This window comes from Coffea arabica, chromosome 2e, assembly GCF_036785885.1.
Source record: "Coffea arabica cultivar ET-39 chromosome 2e, Coffea Arabica ET-39 HiFi, whole genome shotgun sequence".
Taxonomy (NCBI): domain Eukaryota; kingdom Viridiplantae; phylum Streptophyta; class Magnoliopsida; order Gentianales; family Rubiaceae; genus Coffea; species Coffea arabica.
In genome coordinates this window covers 5204391-5224577 of record NC_092313.1, presented here as the reverse complement: position 1 = coordinate 5224577, position 20187 = coordinate 5204391, and the positions used below count along the sequence as shown (strand labels likewise).

General features: G+C 38.1%; 2 protein-coding genes and 2 non-coding genes across 4 annotated transcripts; 2 read left to right on the top strand and 2 right to left on the bottom strand.

The window, feature by feature from the left end:
* Positions 1 to 856: 856 nt before the first annotated feature.
* Positions 857 to 929, top strand: TRNAK-CUU (transfer RNA lysine (anticodon CUU)). Its single transcript has one exon. It is a non-coding gene; the product is annotated as a tRNA-Lys (tRNA).
* A 79-nt stretch (positions 930 to 1008) lies between these two features.
* Positions 1009 to 1090, top strand: TRNAS-CGA (transfer RNA serine (anticodon CGA)). Its single transcript has one exon. It is a non-coding gene; the product is annotated as a tRNA-Ser (tRNA).
* An 8305-nt stretch (positions 1091 to 9395) lies between these two features.
* LOC140037171 (ethylene-responsive transcription factor ABI4-like) lies at positions 9396 to 11304 on the bottom strand. Its single transcript, XM_072081363.1, has one exon. It carries the CDS (start codon positions 11081 to 11083, stop codon positions 10022 to 10024), a length of 1062 nt encoding a protein of 353 aa, XP_071937464.1. The 5' UTR covers positions 11084 to 11304; the 3' UTR covers positions 9396 to 10021.
* Positions 11305 to 17804: 6500 nt separating this feature from the next.
* Positions 17805 to 19538, bottom strand: LOC140036545 (alcohol acyltransferase 9-like). The gene has a single exon (XM_072078380.1). The coding sequence runs from the start codon at positions 19448 to 19450 to the stop codon at positions 18062 to 18064; it is 1389 nt and encodes a 462-aa protein (XP_071934481.1). The 5' UTR covers positions 19451 to 19538; the 3' UTR covers positions 17805 to 18061.
* Between the last annotated feature and the right edge of the window lie 649 nt (positions 19539 to 20187).

Sequence of the window (20187 nt, the reverse complement as noted above, 5' to 3'; positions counted from 1 at the left end):
CAAATGATTAACCGTGTTGAAATTCTTGTATAAAGAGCGCTAATTTGGAACAATAAAGTTTAGAATTAAAATATTATTTTTAAGTAGATTTGGTGCAACTCATATAATAAATTCTATCCCGTAATGCCAAATAAAAGAGAGTAAAAGATAGAGATGGTGTATCATGTAAATGTAGAAATAGATTTTTACATTAAAAGTCAATGTGGCATCAAATACATTAGAAAAGATATATTATTTCAGCCTTGTGTTACCTTGGGAATATTTTCTCTAGAACTGAATTATTTTGGGAAAAAAAAAACTCCTATTGAAGCACCCATAAGCAAATGTATGTAGTAGGACTGCAGGAATTTGGTGAGGATCTCAATGATGTTTTGCTGGAATCCTTTCCAGGACTGATGGGCACATGAGCGTCAAAGTGGCGTTGTGGGGGTACCAACCTCATCCTTAGGCTTAGGCTGGCTGTGAGGTGGATCATTCTGCTGCTTCTTAGCTCATAATTCAGCTGAGGTCCCAAAGACGTACATTTGTTTTTAGCAGAACCGTGAAGAAAATTAATTGGTGAAAACTGAGACCGCAAAAGACCACAGAGTTGTTTAAGACGCTTGAATAAGGAAGTCAACGTGCTTAACAGGACGAATAGTGAAGAGTAATATATATATCAAGCGATTGGCATTGTGAATTTAGTGTTATTTACTAGTAGTACTGTTTAGTTTGACCGTGGGCGTTAAGCCCTAAAAGATCATAAAGGGCAGAAAGTAAGAGGACTGTTCATTCGCATTTCACCAAGCCTGTCAACTCTGCTGTAATATTGCAATTTGAAAACGATTTTTGTTGGCGTCAACATTTAGTCACAAGTGCCCGTCTAGCTCAGTCGGTAGAGCGCAAGGCTCTTAACCTTGTGGTCGTGGGTTCGAGCCCCACGGTGGGCGCTTTTTGGTGTTTCTCAAACATTTTGTTGCAAGATATATATGTGAGCACAAAGGCATCGGGAGTGCAAATTGGAACACCGTCGATATGTCCGAGTGGTTAAGGAGACAGACTCGAAATCTGTTGGGCTTTGCCTGCGCAGGTTCGAATCCTGCTGTCGACGTATGGTACTTTCCGTCAACTGTTGTGTTGTTCCTTTTGCTGAGATGCAAGATGTTGTTGTTCACTGGACACATCATGCCCAGAGCTGTATCTTTTGAAAGATTATTTATTGTTCCGAAAATTTTCTAAACTTTTTAGCCAAAGCATTTTTTTTTTTAAAGAGTTTAAACACAACTTTATTATGCATGTGTTTCTTAAGTATAAATAAGTGAGGACGAGATTAAAACGGTTATTGTACCAAAATAATATTAGTGAATGATAAAGCTACGTGAGAACAAAAACACACACGGTATATATGTGAACTAAAACAATAAAAAAGATCACAAAGATAATAATATATCTTTGTAGGTATCAAGTTCATAGCGCGTAAAACGGGGGAGGGAAAGACAAGTAGAGTGAAGAAGATCATCATGATGTATTTTTGGTCAATTATCATGATGTATTTTTGGTCAATTTACTCTATTTCTACCTAAAATCATATTTTAGGAAGGCCCACGGCAAATAATAATGAAAAGATAAGAACATATGTACGAAACCGCATAAAAAAGGTGTACATTATTTTATAAAAACCTTTTCAGCATTGACCCGTGTGGTAGACTGGAATTAATTACCACTAATTTCTGATACCCCACTTGCAACCCCATAGGCGAGTTGGAAGTAGGGATGTATGCGAGCCGAGCTACTCGCGAGTAGCTCGGTCAACGACTCAGCTCGAACTCGGGTTGACCGAGTTCGAGCCGAGTTTCGAGTAACTCGAATGAAAATCGAGTCGAGTTTCGAGTCGAAATAGCCCAACTCGAGTCGAGTCGAGTAGCTCGACGAGCCGGAGTTATTTAAATAATATATTTATAATTTAAATAATATATATGTATTATAATTATAAAATGACCATTATGGGTATAAGTTATATGAAATTTACAATATATCATTCTTTATAATAAAATCCTATAATGGCAAAAAAGTAATAACATAATTGTAAAAAGACCTAAAATGAAAAAAATTTTCAAGCCTCGAGCCTAAAGGAAATTTTTCGAGTCGAGTCTCGAGTATCGATTTTTTGGGCTCGCTCGAGCTCGAGTCGAGCTCGAGCTTTGGTGTATATGAGTCGAGTCGAGCTCGAGTATAGCAATACTCGAGCTCGACTCGGCTCGATTACACCCCTAGTTGGAAGCCACTGAAATTGGAAAATCCTACTAAAGTCGTACAATTCTCCAGAAGATTATTACTCCCTCCGTCCGACTTTGATAGTCCTGTTTATTTTTTCACACAGTTTAAGAAAAAGTAATTAACTTTGTTGGAAAAGTAAACTTAGATTGCTACTTTTCTAAAATACCCTTACATTAAATATGGTACAACTTTATGAGAACTTGAATTGATGGTAAAAAAAGAATCAACTCTCATTAAATGGGGTAGGTTTATAGTAACAACTACTTACATTGAATAAGGGTATTTTAGGAAAATTAAAATACAACTACATTCTTTAATTGAAAAGTGGACTATAATTTGGGACAGATGAAAAAGGAATACAGGACTATCAAAATGGGACGGAGGAATATTACGTATTATTGATATAGGTAAGAGGAAAATCACCATGTACGGCTTAAATGAGCACATTTTGCCGCTTTTAAGAAAGAAAAGAAGAAGAAAAGGTGAAAAGGATAAGCATACATGTTTATTCTGTAGTTATCCTCCTCCATGCGACGAAGAAGTGTCGGAATCTCCGCCGCGTGGATTGTGGAAACATACGCCATAAACAAAATGAAACCAAATCAAGGGACGTTATTGTATCGTCGAACTGGTTGGTTCATTAACTAGCTCTTATGTCGGCAGTTGGCAAAAAGACTATTATTGGTGGTTTCCGACAATTACGTTATCTTCCTCAGCCCATAATAGATTAATCAAATTTGTTCCCACTCAATCTTCTTTATCAAAACGAAAGAATGCTTATGTTTGGATTGTATTTTCCGTCATTTTTCATAGAAAAATTACTGTAGCGATTTGATATATGCGAGGAAAAAAGGTGATAGGGAAATGTGATCACGGAAAACGACAATATTTTCCGACGGAAACAAGCAATCCAAGCAAGGTTTTAATGTGGTGGTACTTTCCGTTTTTTGCTTTTCCTTCCTCATTTGTATTTTTTGTTAGCACTCTCTTATCTTATGAAGCTAACGTGGCACCTAATGTGTAGGTTAGGCGGTAATCATGCACGCACTTATAAAATTTGGAAGCTTCGAGTCTTTCATAGCAATATCTGACTACCAATTAAAATTATCATCAACCTTTTCCTTTCTTTGCTTTTTTGCTTTTCCTGTAAGCGGAAAGTTTTAAAGTTTTTATAATCCTTCGTGCCTTCTCATTCAATTCAACCCTACTCCAAAATTAATTCTTTTTTAGCCTACAAGAAACTTGTACATGAAAAATGAAAAGAAGTCGAATGAATAAACGATTTCAGTCATTATTTATTTGTTTAATGTCTGTCTGTATCAGTTAAATTAAATTCTGAGACATTAATTATTAACCGTGCGCTTCCGAGTTCTGAATGCTGAAAAGAGACCAATTCCACTCGCCTTATTAGCTAAGGTTACATACATGATGATTATCCTTCAAAAAACATAAACAGTAAAAGCATCCAAATTTATTACGTCACGTCACATAAATGATGTTGCCTTTGTTGCCATTCTAATTCGACAGTTTTGTCCGCGTCAATTCAATTCGAAGGCCAAAAACGTCAGCGTAGCTTCATGGTAATGAATTCTGAAAAATCAAAAGGAATCTGAGAAATTTGGACGGTTGGGAATCCTCCATTTGCTACTACAATACAAATATACAATACAATACAATGTTGGCCTTCTTCTCCTTTTCCCCCAGACAATTATTAATGATGCATTACTCCCCAGCTCTTTATGAATTAATTTGTGGTGTTGAATTATCCCCAGCTCCCTACTTTAGTCCAAATCAGATAAACGACATGTGATGATATTTACAAGTCCAACTGCGGTCCAAAAGCACCAAAGATCAATATATATATATATAACTGCACATAATTCGTTTAAACAATTATGCCTCTGAATCCCATATATATATATATATATATATATATGCATATACGCAACCAAATATTTAAATATTATTCCTAGTTAATAATACAAGTAAATAAAAGGAGGAAAAAACAAAAGGAAAACTTGTGCTACTAGTATCTGCTCTTTCTTTTTTTCTTCCTTGATAAAGAAAAAAAGAAGAGCCAAAAATAGGAAAAAGAGGAGGAACTCAGGCGACCTCAAACAGGAGAGTCAACTCGGAGAGAAGCTCGACAAAGCGGACAACTGGATTGAGTTCTGAGCCACTCGTCTATGCACTCGGAATGATAACGGTGGTTGCAATCAGGCAAAACTTTTACCTTTTCACCGTCCTGAAAAATCCCAAGGCATATCGCGCATTCTCCCTCGTTCGGATTCGCCGACAACGCCCGGTGCAAAATTATGGGCAAGTTGCTAATCGCATTCAGATCCAAACCTCGAGGCGCGGGCGGCCCCGACGGCGCGTGAGGAAGAAGGCGCGGGCGGGAACTGAAGGGAGGGAGCCGGCAGACCCACCTGGCGTACAAGTAAATAAGGGTTATGAAAAGGATTACGCAAAAGAGAACCACCGCGAAGAAGAGGGTGCGGCCACGGATTTGAAAGTTACTGTCGTCGAAATCTGAGTAGTGCCAGTGAAATGTTGGGGAGTCTTGGTTTGACATGGCAGTAGGAGCTTTTGTTTTTTGTGGCGATGGTTTTAGAACGGCGGTGAGGGTGGCGGAGACATGGCGGTGGAAAAAAAGTGAGAGCAATAAAATTGGTGCGATGGGTATCGAGTAGTAGTGGCAGTAGCAGGTACGTGGAACGACCACATGGGTGGGTGGGGTACTGAGTATATAGACAAAGTGTCGAGCAGAACGGAGTAAACACTTGTGGTGACTCTTTGTGAGTTGGTGTCCCGATTCCGTGGACAGGTTACGGCTGTTTCCATGATTGTAAGAAGCCCACTCGCAATTTGAGCGCGTGGGTACATGACAGCATCTAAAATTGTGTCCAGGGTATTTTAGAAATCTTGAGTGAGATTTTTAGATTTATGGGATGAGAGAGGAAGATAAAAGCACAAGGAACGTCGGGATAAATAGAAAAATATTTTTGTTTTCTTATCAAAAGAACGTTAGTCAATTATTGTATCCGATGCTGTGTGCGCAATTGTATATTTTGTGTTCGGATAGAGTATTGTTTAAAATATTATTTGAAATAATTACTGTAGTATTTTTTTATAATATGATGTATGTGAAATAAAAAATAATTGAGAATAAAAAATGATAAATTTAAGAATATATTTATGACACAAGCGAAATATTATTCGAAATAATTTGACAATCCAAACACGAGTATTAGTAGTATTATCTTCTCCGAAGAGAGCTAAAAGAAATAGAAAAATAGAAAGATGAAAAGTCTATACGAATGATTTTTCTCCCTCGCTCGCACAATTAATTAATGACATAAACGGGATCTTTAAGGAAAATGATGCGGGTTCACTTTGCTTTTGATGCTTTGCTTGAAAAAGCAACGATAACTGACGAACCACAATTACAGAAAAGGAGGTCCAATGAGTAGCTTGTTTTATGCTTTTCATGATCAAAGTCAAGGCTGCCTAAGGCTTTCTTTCTTGTCATATAATAGTGCTGCTGAAAATGTCATGTTTTTTTATTTTGAACTATTCTAAATTTATTTATATTTTGAAATAATAGTATTCACATATTTATTTATATTTGATACTAAATTCAAATTTAAATTTTGAATTTTCAAGGGAACCATGTACCATCAAATTCAATTTGCTGAGATACATAGCCAATTCGCAGCACCTCAAGAAAGAACTTGAAATCCTAAATTCTAGAGCCTCGAGAAAGAGATGACGAGCACCAAATTTTTATCTGCGGGAGACAAGGGAGAAGGACGACTCTGCTTTGGCGGCCGTTGGAGCGGACAGAAGACGTAGGACTGGGAGGAGCCGAGGAGGAGGCCAAGCGGAAATACACTACTATAAAGCTAAGAGACCAATTTCTTCGAATTGCTAGGAGTTTTCGTGAATCCAGACGAATCTGGGGGAATGCAATGCAGCTGTCCTTCTGGCAAAGCAACTTTAGAACTTTTTGATTACGTACTTCCTATTTAACCCCTCCCCCCCCCAATTCCCAAAAAAAAAAATAACTTTAGCTGAAAATTTGTCCTCTTTACATCGGTTGTTTTAGATTTTATAAAATCTGATTATATAGAATAATTAAAATTAGAAAAACTACTCTTTAAGTGATAAAATTAGAAACTATAAGTTTCAGATATTTTAAACTGTTTTTTTTTTTTGGTCTGTTTCAATAATGGGCCAATGGCACTTTTTCTGCGAGATGACGACATGCAAAGTTCATTTCAGGCCCAACTTCTTAATATATGGCCATCTCCTCTTCATTAGAATGCCGTGTACTATCCAAGTTTTGGAACCCACGAAAATGTTTTTCTTCATTATTTAATTTAACATTATCATATTTTACTTAAAATTCACTCTCTAGTAGGACAGGATGTAGAAAAAGTGTACAACAATTGCAAGAATTGTTTATGAACACGTTGGGTTGTTAATCAGAGATAATCTGATGGAGGGAGAGGGATCAAGGACGTTTTGATCCAATTATTGTGGTTAAAACGTCTAAAAATTAGAGATTCTGAATTCAAATTTCCTATCCGTTTTTTGGATTTCATGCTAGGAAAAAGAAATTTTAAAACAGAGGGAGGCGGAATAGTTTGCTTTTTGAGAAGCATGTGAAGATAGCAAGGGACGATGCCCCTCTACGGTTGCATGACTAAAGCATTAATATTAACGCACGGGTTGGGTTGGGTCGGGTCTGGGGCTGGGCCTCACTAGGGTAATCCACTAAAACACGTCAGGCCCCAAAACTCGAGTGACGTGACCTGACATCCTCGTATCAGAATTGGGTGGGATCAACTATGCTTTCATTTTCCTTTTCTTGTCTTAATGCTTGCAGGTCCTTGGATTTTTGTAGGGCCAACTGGCCTCGGTGGCTATATACCTCTGTAATTGATTTTGTAATCACAAGTAAGTTGTGTGGGTGTTTGTATGTGTAATTATTTGAAAAATTATTTTACTTATATGAAGAGCATGTTTATTGATTACTTTTTTTAATCTCAGACATCATTTGATAAATATTGTTACAATAATTATTTTAAAAAGATAAAAAAAAATAATTCCAAGCTAATTAGCCTCAACTTGACCACCAAAAGTTAAAAAAAAGGCAAGAAATAAAATTAGAAAAGTACGTTTAATTATTCTATCTTCTTATCCCAAAATTTTAGGGATACGTTTTAGACTCTCACACAAATCTTTAAAATCTAATGCGATAAAATATAATTACTAGGAGAGTTTTATTATGCTTGTTTGTAACTTTAAAAAATCTTTAAGTATTAACTTCACTTTACACCTATAAAAAAAAAATGTATCACTTTTCTACTTTGCATTCTAAACTCTTACTTCTACACACTTTATATTCTAAACTTTTAAATTTATCCAATTTAAATTCAACCAATAATTACATTCGCAAAATTAATGAGATAAAGGAGGATAGTGAAAGCTAATGACAATGTACCATTTTGTTCTGATTGCAATTTCTTTGATCGCCTTTAGGACATTGTCATTGATTTATACTCTCAATCACTGCTATTATTAGCAAAATTAATGAGATAAAATATGGTATAAATTAATGACAATATATGCTTTACTTTTACTATGATACGCTGACACTTTTGACCATTTCCAGCATATTATTATTAATTTGTTGAGTTCTCTATACCATTAATTTTACTAAAATTGTCATTGATTGGATTTGAAAGAGACAAATTTGAAAAGTTTAGAATGTGACATATCTAAAATTAAGATTTTAGGATGCGAAGTGAGAAGGTCATATAAGTTTGGAAGTTTTTGGTAGAGTTAATCCAATCTTTAAATTCTAATGCAATAAAATGTAACTATTGGAAGAGTTTTATTATACTTGTTTGTAACTTTCAACAAATCTTTAAAATCTAAGAGTAAATCTTTTATACACTGACAGTGTATATATTAACGGATCTAAATACATGCTACACATACAAAATTTGATGTTTAAATTTAAATTCAGATGATATGAGATTCATCATACCCCGCCAGTATATACACTGAAAGATTAATTCAAAATCTAATGCAGTAAAATGTAACTATTGGAAGAGGTATATTATACTTGTTTGTAACTTTGAAAAAAACAATGCCCAGTAGGGGAAAAATAAAAACATTTTTTCGCATTTTACCTTTGATCCTTGGTAATTAGCAGGAAACTGGGTGCTGACTCTTAAGTTTTAACATTAAGGATTGGGGGTAGGGTAGTTCAATACCTCTAATCAATAAGTTACCTACCCTTTAAGCCTAAATTGGCCGATTAAACAACAACCGTAGCATGACAGCATTTTTCCATTACGAGGTGAAACTTTGAAACAAAAAAAAGCAACGGTAACGAAATTTTTTCTGCTTAAAAATACCTCTCAGACACTCTGAAAGCTTGATTTATATTTTAATTAACTGCATCTTTAGCATTCGACTGGATCTAGATTGTCTCTTCCATTGTAGCGTTAGCAGGAATGTTTTTATTTAAATCACATCAGAGACAAATGTGCAAAAACATTTCAAGTTTTCAACTCTCTTTTTGGTACACAACACTCCTCGTTATTTCTTTTTCGTTTTACGTAGGATTTTCTCATTCATGCAGTCTTCAATTTACAATTGGGAAATCTGTTTTCTTAGTAGTAAAATTTACCAACTCCTTGTGGTTTTTTCCCCTATCATAAATTGTATAGGAACGGGAGATTATGCAAATTCAACTTAGAAAATTGATGGTCAATAGAATTAGTGAATGTCACAACATCTATTTTCTTTCCTTTTCTCTTTCTCATTTAATTTCGTGTAACACTAGGAAAATGTAATGCACTAGACAATAGACATCCGCAGTTTTTCTTCCAATTTTTGTAGGCTACCAAGGACTAAAGAGAACTCTGGGATTTAATGATGCAAAAGAGACATAAAAATTAATTCCATGAGCAATTTGTCCAAAACATTTGTCCCAATTCTCGATCCATGATAGAATGTTCTACAGAATCTTCATAGTTACCCTCATTTCATAACGTGAAAAACTTCTTTAGAAAAACGGAAAAAAAAAACTGGTAGAAGAGAAGTCTATCAAACAACTGGTATGAAGATTCATCATCCCAGAGAAAACACGACATTAGATCTCATTTCAATTTTCAAAGAAAATGGCATTTATTCACATAAAAGAGAAACAAAAGGAAATTAAAAACGATCAAAACTAAATCAACAACAATCTTTTTTTAATTTTTCCAAGTGAAAGAGCCAGGAAGCATCTAATAACTACTTCTAAAATCTGAACCAAGCAATGGCAACTAGTCATTCCTTTCAAAGCAAGACCACAAAAGAACCTAATTCTCCTTGCTTACCTGACGTAGCTTTAGGCCAATGAACGCATGCAGTTCAAAAAACTCTCCCAGAATAATCACTTGATCAGCTTCTTCATCTCAATGGAAGTCAAGAACTCTCAGATTCAAGCCCTCCAATTAGTCGTCCAACGTCAATTGTCAAACATCCGACAATTGGTGCAACTCTTGTAGCTCGTTTTTCACAAACTCTACCACATCAATCATCAGAATGCTTGCTTTCTTCCGATTGAAATCCGAAACTTCCAATTACTAGTACGTATAACATAAGACAGCATCAATGGCAAGATTTATAGCTGATTTCCGTATAGTATGCATGCAGGCTGCCCGCGTGGGCTTGAACAAAGAAACCGGGTCCAACGAATTTGTCAAAAATCAAAAACTGAAGGATCGCCATAATCCCAAATACTAGTAGGCGGATATTCATCATCATTAGTCAAAGGCCACAACGGTGGAGATCCGGGGCATCCAGACACCGTTGGATCTGAGCATTCCGAAACTGATGGTGCAGGTGCTGCAGCCACTGTTTGGGTGCAACAAAGAGACAAGCTAGACCCAACTGACCCTACGAGCGAGTTCACTTCATCGTACAATAACTTACTTGGATTATGACAATATTGTTGTTCTTGTTGTTGCTGCTCATGATTAGGGTTTGCACCGCTCATAGTAGTGTTATAACTACTGGAGTCAACAATCCCAAGAACAACATTCATATCATGATTTCTAGCAGTAGTACTAGTACGGTACTCTTCTAGTTGCTGACGTTGCGGTTGTGGCTCTTGTAAGGCTAGATTTTGCTGACATTGTACCATGTTAGGGTACTGTTGTACGGTAGTGGGGTAATATCCGTACGGAGCATAACCCGCCACCACGCCACCAGCAACAGGCAAAGAAGCCGGTGCAGAATAGAAAGTCAGGCCGAACCCGGATGGCCGAGGAAGAAGCGGACGTAGGCTTTGCGTGGAAGATGATGAATTTGAGGACCTTGATGAAGACTGATCAGAGGGTGCTCCGCCGCTTTCACCGCCAGTACCCGATGAGGGTTGAAGGTTGAGCTGAGCCCTCGAACCGTAGAGGATAATGGCTGCGCGGTCATAGGCTCGCGCAGCATCTTCTGCGGTGGCGAAGGTGCCTAGCCACCGACGCGTGCGCTTTCGTGGCTCCCGGATCTCGGCCACCCATTTTCCCCAACTACGCTGTCGCACTCCTCTATACCTGAACTTGTTATTGTCAGGTCCTCCTTTGCCTTTACCCTTTTTGTTGTTATTGCTGCTGGTGCTACCACTAGAGAGGTCACTGCCGCTGGAGGTGGTGGTGGCATTGGCTGCGGCTGCGGTGGCGTTGTCGTTGTTAGAAATTGAGTAATTGAGGGTAGGGTCTGTGTCTTGTGAAAGGTGACTAGTGAGGTGGTCTGCAGTGGAGTTGCTCATAGTTTAAGCTTTTTTAAGGACTGAAGGGGCTAAGTTTTAAGTGCTTAGTAAAAAAGAAAGATTGGAAAACTTGTGGTGGTTGTGGGCTGTCTCTACTGTGTGCTGTGGTGGCCAGCTACCTCGTGCTCTGTTTACCCAATTAGTCGAAAGAGAAGACTATGATGGCTTGGTTTCAACCACAGCACACACCTCTGCAAATGGTGGATCCGGGCGGTGCTATTCTTCTACGTATAACGAATGGTACTAGTATTACAATACAACGCCACTAATGTCTTTATATACGGGTACCTTATGGAGCAAGAGAGGGATTGCTCCACCGTTAAGGAACCTTTATACACTAGAATTTTGGAAGGAAAGAAATGTTGGAAAAGAAATCGATATTGGGATCTTGTATATGGCAAAAAAAAAAAAGTTTTGGTAAAACAATAAAAGATGAAGTCCAATTCAATATTACCTGTATTAAATTTTGAGGCATGTTACCGTGGGCATGCATGCTTTGTAAATTGTGGCGTGCAGCTAGAGCTTCTGGAATTAGGACAGCTCTTCAGAATCGTAGTAAAGTAGATATATGACTACTTAAAAGACCAGTTTGTGATCCTAAGATTAGAAGACAAGTGATTAATACACTCTAGTCTAATCTAGAAGTGCAAACGAATCGAATTTAATCTAAGTAGTTCGCAATTCTACTTGATCAAAACTTGAATTTGAACTTATGTTGATTGAGTTCGAACAATTCAAACTGTTGTATGAGTTCGAACCTAATATGTGAACTCGAAAATTCATCCAATCTAATTGAGTTCAATTGAATTTCACACATAGATGATTTTTAATTTTTAATTAATGAGTATAACATGTCTATTTTGTTCTTTATTTAAAATTATATAAATATAAATTTATCTATTTTAAACTTGATTAGATTCGATTAAATTCGATTGAGTTGAAACTAAACTTGATTGAGTTTGATTTGCATGACCTCAGTTCGAATTTGAATGATACAAAACAAAATCGAACTTGATTCAACTCCATTGCGCCCCAACTCTAGGCTAACAGTTAAAACGATCCTTTGCACCACCAGGTATACCCATGAACTGCATGTAGAAGAAGACGTTAATCCAAAAAATAATTTAAAAAAAAAGAGGTAAATAAAAAAAAACATGAAATATGAATCCAATGCAATTTCGAAAAACAGCATGTATAATTCGAAGGATGGTGGAATACTTATCACCCTGCGTTCAAAACTCAAAAGAAATGTGACAAAATGAGGCTACCAAGAAATGACGGTGAAGAATTAAGAAACTAAACCCGCGAGACAATTATTTTTCTCAATTTAACCGATAAACGATGAAAGCCATGAAATTTATATCTTATTATGCCCATGATTGCAAGTGCAAATTTGTAATCAAGGATAGATGTCAAAAGATTGGGAAACTTGTACTTGACTCAGTGCCAGAATGCCGTAGCCTTCGATATAAGTAAAGAGTATGTACAGTAATTCTTTTGTTTCGGGTCTTGATTAAAATCTTTTTTTTTTTTAACCCTGATGATGCTTTCAGGCATTTAGAGAATGAAATTTGACCAAAACATATTACTTGGAAATGGAAATAAAATTGCTTTAGGACTAGGAGTCTTGTTCCAAGAATGCATAACTACATCGGAAACGAACAACAAACACGACCTTTTCTCTTTCCGTCATTAAATTTCCTCGGAATGCGCCGACCGAGTATTCTTCGTTAAACGATCTAGCTGAATTCAGATGCTCCTTTTTAGTTTGAGTCGGTTGGAGGGTTCCCGCTAGGGGTATTCTGGGTTGCTTGATACGGTAGGTGTATGAAGCTGCAATTTTACTAATTGCTGTGGTGTAATTAAAGTCTATATGTTTTGAAATTCTCAAAGCACAGTTGCCCTTGGTTGTTTGGACCCAAATAGATGAATGAGCAAATATCAAGGAATTTGATTCTTTTTCTTTTCCCCTTTTTGATCAGGTTCAGAGAATGGTCATCATGCCGGAAGCCCTTTTTGCTGTGTATACCTGTAAAACGTTGAGCTTCCAGCAGTGCTCCTGCAGGATCACGGGTGTGCCGTACAAAAATAGCCGCACTGCTTCAACTTCGCTATTTTTATACGGTACGGTGGCACTATGGCAGGGATATCATAACTGAACTCTGTGCAAAAAATTATTGAAATTTTGGGATTTTTAGGAGGCCATTTACTAAAGAATACACAGATATTTCTTTCTTGAGTTAAGAAACAAAAGAATGAAGAAATGGGTTTTTTCCTTCTCCCTCTGCACGAACTGCAGTCTAAGAATCAACGTACCATTTCTTTAAAAATCCAAGCTGGTCTCCTAAATGACAGTTGCTTCACAGTTGTGTTTTGGTTCACATTTCCTTTTTTTTTTTTTTTTTTTTTCTGGTTCCAGACGTCAGTACCTGAAAACCAACCCCTACCCAGTTCATCCTGCAACATAAATACAAGCACAAAAGTATCTGAAATGAAAAGGCAATTCTTGCGAAGATTTGTCCTGCGTGCCTAGCTAGAGAACTGAAACCCTCATATAACCAACTGTATTTTAAAAAAAAAAAAAAAGAAAAAAAGAGCGTCTGTATCACTCCACAGATAGAATAAAAAAATACTTCTGTTTACCAATATGATGTTGAAGATGAACCCTTAAACTCCCTTTAAAAGTAAGTGAATAGATTCGAAGCATATGAAATAGGGTTACTACTTGCTAGGAGGATGATAGCCCAAACTGTTATTGCCTTTATTGTGAAAATCATTGAAAAGAACCATCATAACAAAATTACACATTTTTTGGGCCAAGAATGGAATGCCGCAAAGACCAAGTGTCTATGATAATCAAAAAAGGTATTTTCAGTAAGTGGTAGATATTTTGTTAAACCTCCCGAAGGAACCATATTCTTTTTGCCACAATATATCTTAAAGCAGTGCTAAGAAATTTATATGCGACATTCCATAAACTTAAAGGGTATATAGTAATAACAGATATGAATGAAAAATGCAAGATCTGGTTATCAACAAAAACGATATCCCGCGGCGCTAAGCAAAAGCAGCAACCGGCATTGGAGATTCAAAAATTTCGACGGTGGGCAAAAGAAAAGGCAAGTTTGCCGTTTTGCATGGGAGAGACTGACGTGTCCGCAGGCAAAACAAAAGCAGAAGAAGTGTTGGCAGCAAACAGCATGTGGGGGAAGCCTGCAATTGTCTTGGAACTCGCAATAATAATACTAATAAGGGCAGTAAATGTTCAATTGAAGTTGTTGGGCCCCAGAATCCATGGGAGAAAAACAAGAAGAAGAAAAAAAAAAGAACAGCAAAAATCAGTTTGGTCTGATTTTGGTAAAACCTACAGCCTTCCACCTTTCGCCCTAGTTCTCTATTCAGTAGGCGTAGTATGCGGATGAGGCAGCATGTAGCAGTAGGTCTACGGCTTCAGATTTTCATATATATATATATACTCAAGGGAAAACTTTCACTACTCGCATTTGGAAGAGCCTTGATCATTATTAGTTTGGCCATCATTTTTCGCTAATACTACATTAGACCACCGCTATTTGCTAATGAAATTATCACATTCAATAACTTCAAGATGTAGCCAAATACAGAGAAGTTCTTTCAAGTATGAGATGATTGCCAAACTCCATAAGATGCACCCTTTCTTTCAAATGAAATGTGTTCGCTATAGTGCCACAGTAAGAGAAGGAAACAACAGTAGGAAGAAGAACCAATTTTGCAAGTTTAATGAGACTGTTTGTGAAGGTCGCAATTATTTAAATGAAAAGTCAACATAGTACAAAAAGTAGTCTATAGAATAACTGCCAAATGGTATAATGTGCATTTCCTTTCTTTTTTATTCCCCAAAAGGAAAAGGAAAAACTCATAAAAAAAAAGCGAAGGGGTTTGCCTTGCGACATTGTAAAAAAGCATCTGCAATAAATTTTTTGTCCCCTTAATGGACGTTCATCAATTTTTGTACCCGGGCCAACTTTGGGTTTGAGAGATTGGAACTGGATCCGTCTTTCTTGATCCAGCCCATCTCTAGGGACCATGCAAAGAATGTTGGTTTCAGCAACATCCGATTATCACAGCGTTTAGAGATTCGTTACGTTTGCTTTTAATTGTCTAGGGGTGACTTGACCATTTATTGATAACTAATCTAATCTATCTTCGGGCCATAAAATCGTAATGATAGTCCTACTTTTGGATTGAAGTTTGGTGGGCATTATTATTTATTAGTCACACAACTTGCCACTTTTGGAATGAGATGCGTTACAAATAGACATTAAGACCATACGCCATATGCCCAATGCCCAGCCAACTACTCCTCCTGAAATATAATCCTAGTAGACCTGGTTTCCTCGCTCCGTCAATCACGCCCGAGGTAGACAATTACACCTATCCTTTAGTAGCCAAAAGCTTAGTACCAAAACCTCCACATAGTAACAAATTCATTAGGTTATAAAACAATGAGCTCCTTTGGTCTAATGGTTAAAGCTGTTTTTTTTTTTTTTTTTTTTAAAAGAAAGAGCTCACAAAAAGTTTGGAATATTCTTTTATCACGTTCATATTACTTTTAACTAGATTTTGGTCAATTTTAATTTAGAATAGTACAATTTACGACTTCTAATAAGGTTAATAATGTGTTAAGTGAACTTTTACCTTGTATTAACGCGCGCACGTTCTACTAAATTTATTAAAAGTTACTTTTGCTTCTGTTGCATAATTTTGCATTCTTGGGTTCTTTTTTTTTTTTTTTTCCTTTTGCTGCCCCCTTTAAGGGCACCAAAACTAATCTTCTGGGTATCTGGTAGGACATGTGGAACCGTTTAAGAATGCACTCTACAGATACAAAGTAGTATACAACTAAGCAAACTTGAAAGGGTAACCTTTTGTTCGTGAACAGAATACAAAATCCATTCTTTTAAGCATGTTACCCTTGGGCCATGCCATGAGTAAACGGCCCATGTGAATCAGCAGTACATTGTTTCCGGGACGACTGAGATGCAGAGTCCTTCAAGTGTCTCTGCAGCAGACCGAGCAGGGCCGGGCCTTCGCTCAATTTCGTAATGTAACTGCACTTTGTGAGACACCGACTGTACTGCGGCCGACTTCGTCGAGGATAATGATGAAAGCGAGAATAACTACTGCTTAATTATGTACTTTCATTGCAAATTAATTCTATTCGTCACCGACAAAGAAGGTTTGCAATTGATTGGGCAATTACGTTGACATAGGATTTCATCCTTTCCGCTTATTTTTCTGATGATCTTCATGTATATGATACATGTGGGGACCACTGCCAACCTTAGACACCGGCTACCGACCCACTAGATTGCATGCTCCGATCAACTGATGAACTCCTCAAGATTACTTGAGCTTTCGAGTTGTAGCCTAAATCCGATTCTCATAGGAGGACTTGATTTGATTGATGTGATAGGCGTTGTTGTCTGATACATTAGAGTTCAAACCTAATTTTTTTTGATATTACTAAACTATCTCAAATTAGGAAGTTAGTCTACAGATTTTATCATTTGCTTCTCCTTCTCTCTCTCCACCGGTGTGAATACCTCCCGTTTTGCCATTTTGCTCTCCCAAGGGTATGCAATAATTCTCACGCTTACACTCGAGAGTAGCACTGACTTAAACATCGGAGTGACATGACGACATTGGGAGGAATTCTCCCCTTTGTATTGCAGGTATTGGTCTGAAGTTCAACTCGGCATCACATCTCGACATTTTGGTTCTTGGTTGCACAATACATGTTAAATGTCCCTCTAACAAGGGGGGGAAGAAAAGGATAGATTGAGTGAAGGTAATTGTTACTTCTATATTTTCTACATAGATATTCAATTATTAAAAACATTGAAATTCATACACACGATGAGTTCCAAAAGCTCAAAGCTCATCATATGGGGAAATAAAAGCCCATGATATCTTCATAGCTCCAAGTTATAAACTTTCGCACGTACTGGTAAACGTTACATGTTGAAAAAGATGCTGTAAGTGGTTGCATGGATGTTCGTTTCTGACAACAAATGTTGGTAAAAGAAAACTCTGGATGATACTTTTCATGTAGGGAAGCTTTTTCTTGATTGAAACAAAAGCAGAACTTTAGCTTGTATTTTAATTTAGGAGACGGGAACTGTAGGGGCTACGGCAGCGGCGGAGAATAGGAACGAGGACGTAACTTTCATCTTCTGAGTTGTGACAAGAAACATATATGCTTTAGTACATGTCACTACAAACAACACAGTTCAGCTTTAGCAGTAAAACGACTATCCTCTCTCAGCTAAATATGGGCAACGTACAACTCTCGAAGGACTCTCAGTGCCATTAGCATTCCATTTTAAAATTGCCCTTAAAGACGGTAACACAAGGCACTTGACACATTCAATTGGAAGAGAATAATAACACGAGACCATGAATAAGTAGTTTCTATCTGCAATGCAACCTACAAGCTGGAGCGATAGAGAGTAGGATGCAGAATTACGGTCGATGTTCTCACAATCTGCTCCGATTTAAAAGTTTTTTTTTTCTTTTCCCTTTTTGTAAGTTTCGCAGTTAATGATACATGCTCCCGACTTATTCATTATTCTTAACCTAGCAGCATTCAGCATTCAGCATGCAGTATTTTTATTTTTAATATCTACATAATAACTAGTACAAGATAGACGAACTAGAAAGCTGGATTGATAGATCAAAATGGCAAGGGAATAGTTAAAAGATTTTTCGTCAATGAGACTTCTCTGATCCATTCCACCCAAAAGGGAGAGGAAGCATGGTAGCAATTAAGCACAAGATAGCACGCGTCATTAACCTTATTAGCTAAATTGATCGGAGGAAATCTCTGTCAGCGTCTTGGGCAGAATCAATAAGATTCGACGCTAAGAAATCTAAGAAAAAAGAATCTTCAAATAGTCAACTAAGGCGGTGATCCAGTCCTTCATCCTTAGTTGGTCCTTACTCCTCAGGCATTCTTGCTCCTATCCTAAGAAGATGGACGTATTGGTCAACAGAATTTGTGGGGACCGCTAAATTGACCTTCACAGCATCCCTTTGATTATGAACCGGTAACAATATGCAGTACTTGTCACAGCAGACCGGTCCCACCTCAACAGGCCTACCCATTCCGAAGTCAACCCTCTCTAGCCCCAGCCTTGACCATTGGGACATAATCAGCACCCCCACTGAGTCAGGACATGCCCGACTCGTGCTCACCGTCTCCACCACATCCCTCACGTACCCGTCGTCCACTGTCTCTTTAGCTCTTTTCACCAACTCCGTTGCATGACTCAGACCCTTCTCGATCAAGTCCTTAACGCAAACTTCGGCACAGCCAAGTACGAAGGCATTGCCGTAGTAGCCACTGGGTAGACTCGGCTTGACTCGGTTGCGAATGTTGACGCTGAAGAGAAGCTTTACCACCTGCTTGGAAGCCAAGTTGAGTGATTTGGCCCAACTCCGCCAGACATGAGCCGCAAGCACTTCGAACGCGGTGTACGATGACTCACTGAGCCGACCAGCGCGCATTGCTAATCTCTTTAACTCGTTTAAGCATTTCCTGTCGAATGTGACTGAGGTAGGGGTGAGTCGTTCTTGACTAAATCGAGAAGCAAAGCCGCATAAGTCGGGGACTTTCTTGAACTCGGGGTGACTCAGCGCAGAGTTTACAGTACAAGGCAGGATCCTGAATGGACTCGGGTCCATAAGATGGCGAGCCCAGACGGGTGTAGGCTTGAACTCATTTGCTCCGGTTGTACTCTTAGCACGACTCGCTAACTCCGCAAACGAATTGAGAAACTCGCCGCTGCCGATGCCATCACACAAGCAATGACTGAATCCCACACCCAAGGTGGCAGCGCCATCTGAAAGCCACGTCAGCTGCACGGCCAATGGCGGGGCCCCTTTGAGCACCTCGTCCACGTGTGACGACAGGAGCTTTCTCCACTGGTTGCAATGCCTCGGAGCTCTCTCAAACTCCGACGCCGTACAATCCGAGAATGCTTCAACGAATATGGCACCTTGGGCACTACAAACAACCTCCAGGCCCGGGCCGTCGGCCACAGCACGGACTCTTCCTGCCAGAGGATAATATGGAACCAAAGCTCGACTTAGTGCAGCCTTCACGCGGGCTGTGGTTGTGGCTCTGTCCAAGCCGTGGGCGGGGGCCTTGTAGACAAGCAAATATTCGACGGGGAAGCGGAGGAAGAGCTGGGAGTCCAAGGCGGAGAGGCGGAGGACATGAGTAGGGGTCGGTTCCGATGGGGTGACGACATCAGCTTTCCTCACTTGGACTGAAGCGGGCATGTGGTTGTCGCTGGAGTGGTGATGTTTGGAATGAGTGATCATGAGTGTCTGCCTGCTCTATCAGTACTACTATATGTCGTTGTTGTTGTTTCTGTGAGGGGAAGGTGATATGATGTGTAGATAGATATAAAGGGTTGCCAAGTAGAGTGTCTGTATATATATACGAATATGAGAGATAATGAGAACAAATATTTAATCATTTGAATGTAATTGCTAATTGGTGCATCTGAGGTGAGTGCATACTTCTAGACTTTGAAGAACACATTGATTTTGCCTTTGCACTTCACGTTCGGAGTTTTATAAAGAAATCTCTTCTTTTAGTGATTATTTAGTGATTATGAATATGATAGACTTAAATGAATTTAAATGTGCTATCCAAGTGCCACAAGCAATGGTGCCACAAACACCAATTCAAGTGAGTTTTAGGGAGACTCATGAGCAACTTAGTGAGTCTTTGGACTGTTGAACATTTTGTACTCTATTTTTGTTATAATAAATCTGCTGCCCTTTCGTCCATGAACGTAAGTCAATTCGATTAAACCACGTAAAATTCTGTGTGATTTTTTTGCTTTGTTATTGGTTTTATTAAATTTTTCAAAAATTCTATTATCCTTGTCGATCAATATTTTAGAACCAGACCTCACAGAACATGTGATATACTTAAAATCATGTAGTCATGGTTGTGCATGATGATTAAAACTGAGTAATGGTAAGTGATGTAGAATAATAATTCGGGTTCGCCTATTTTCTAAATTTTTAGGGTTCAAATCCTCGCACGA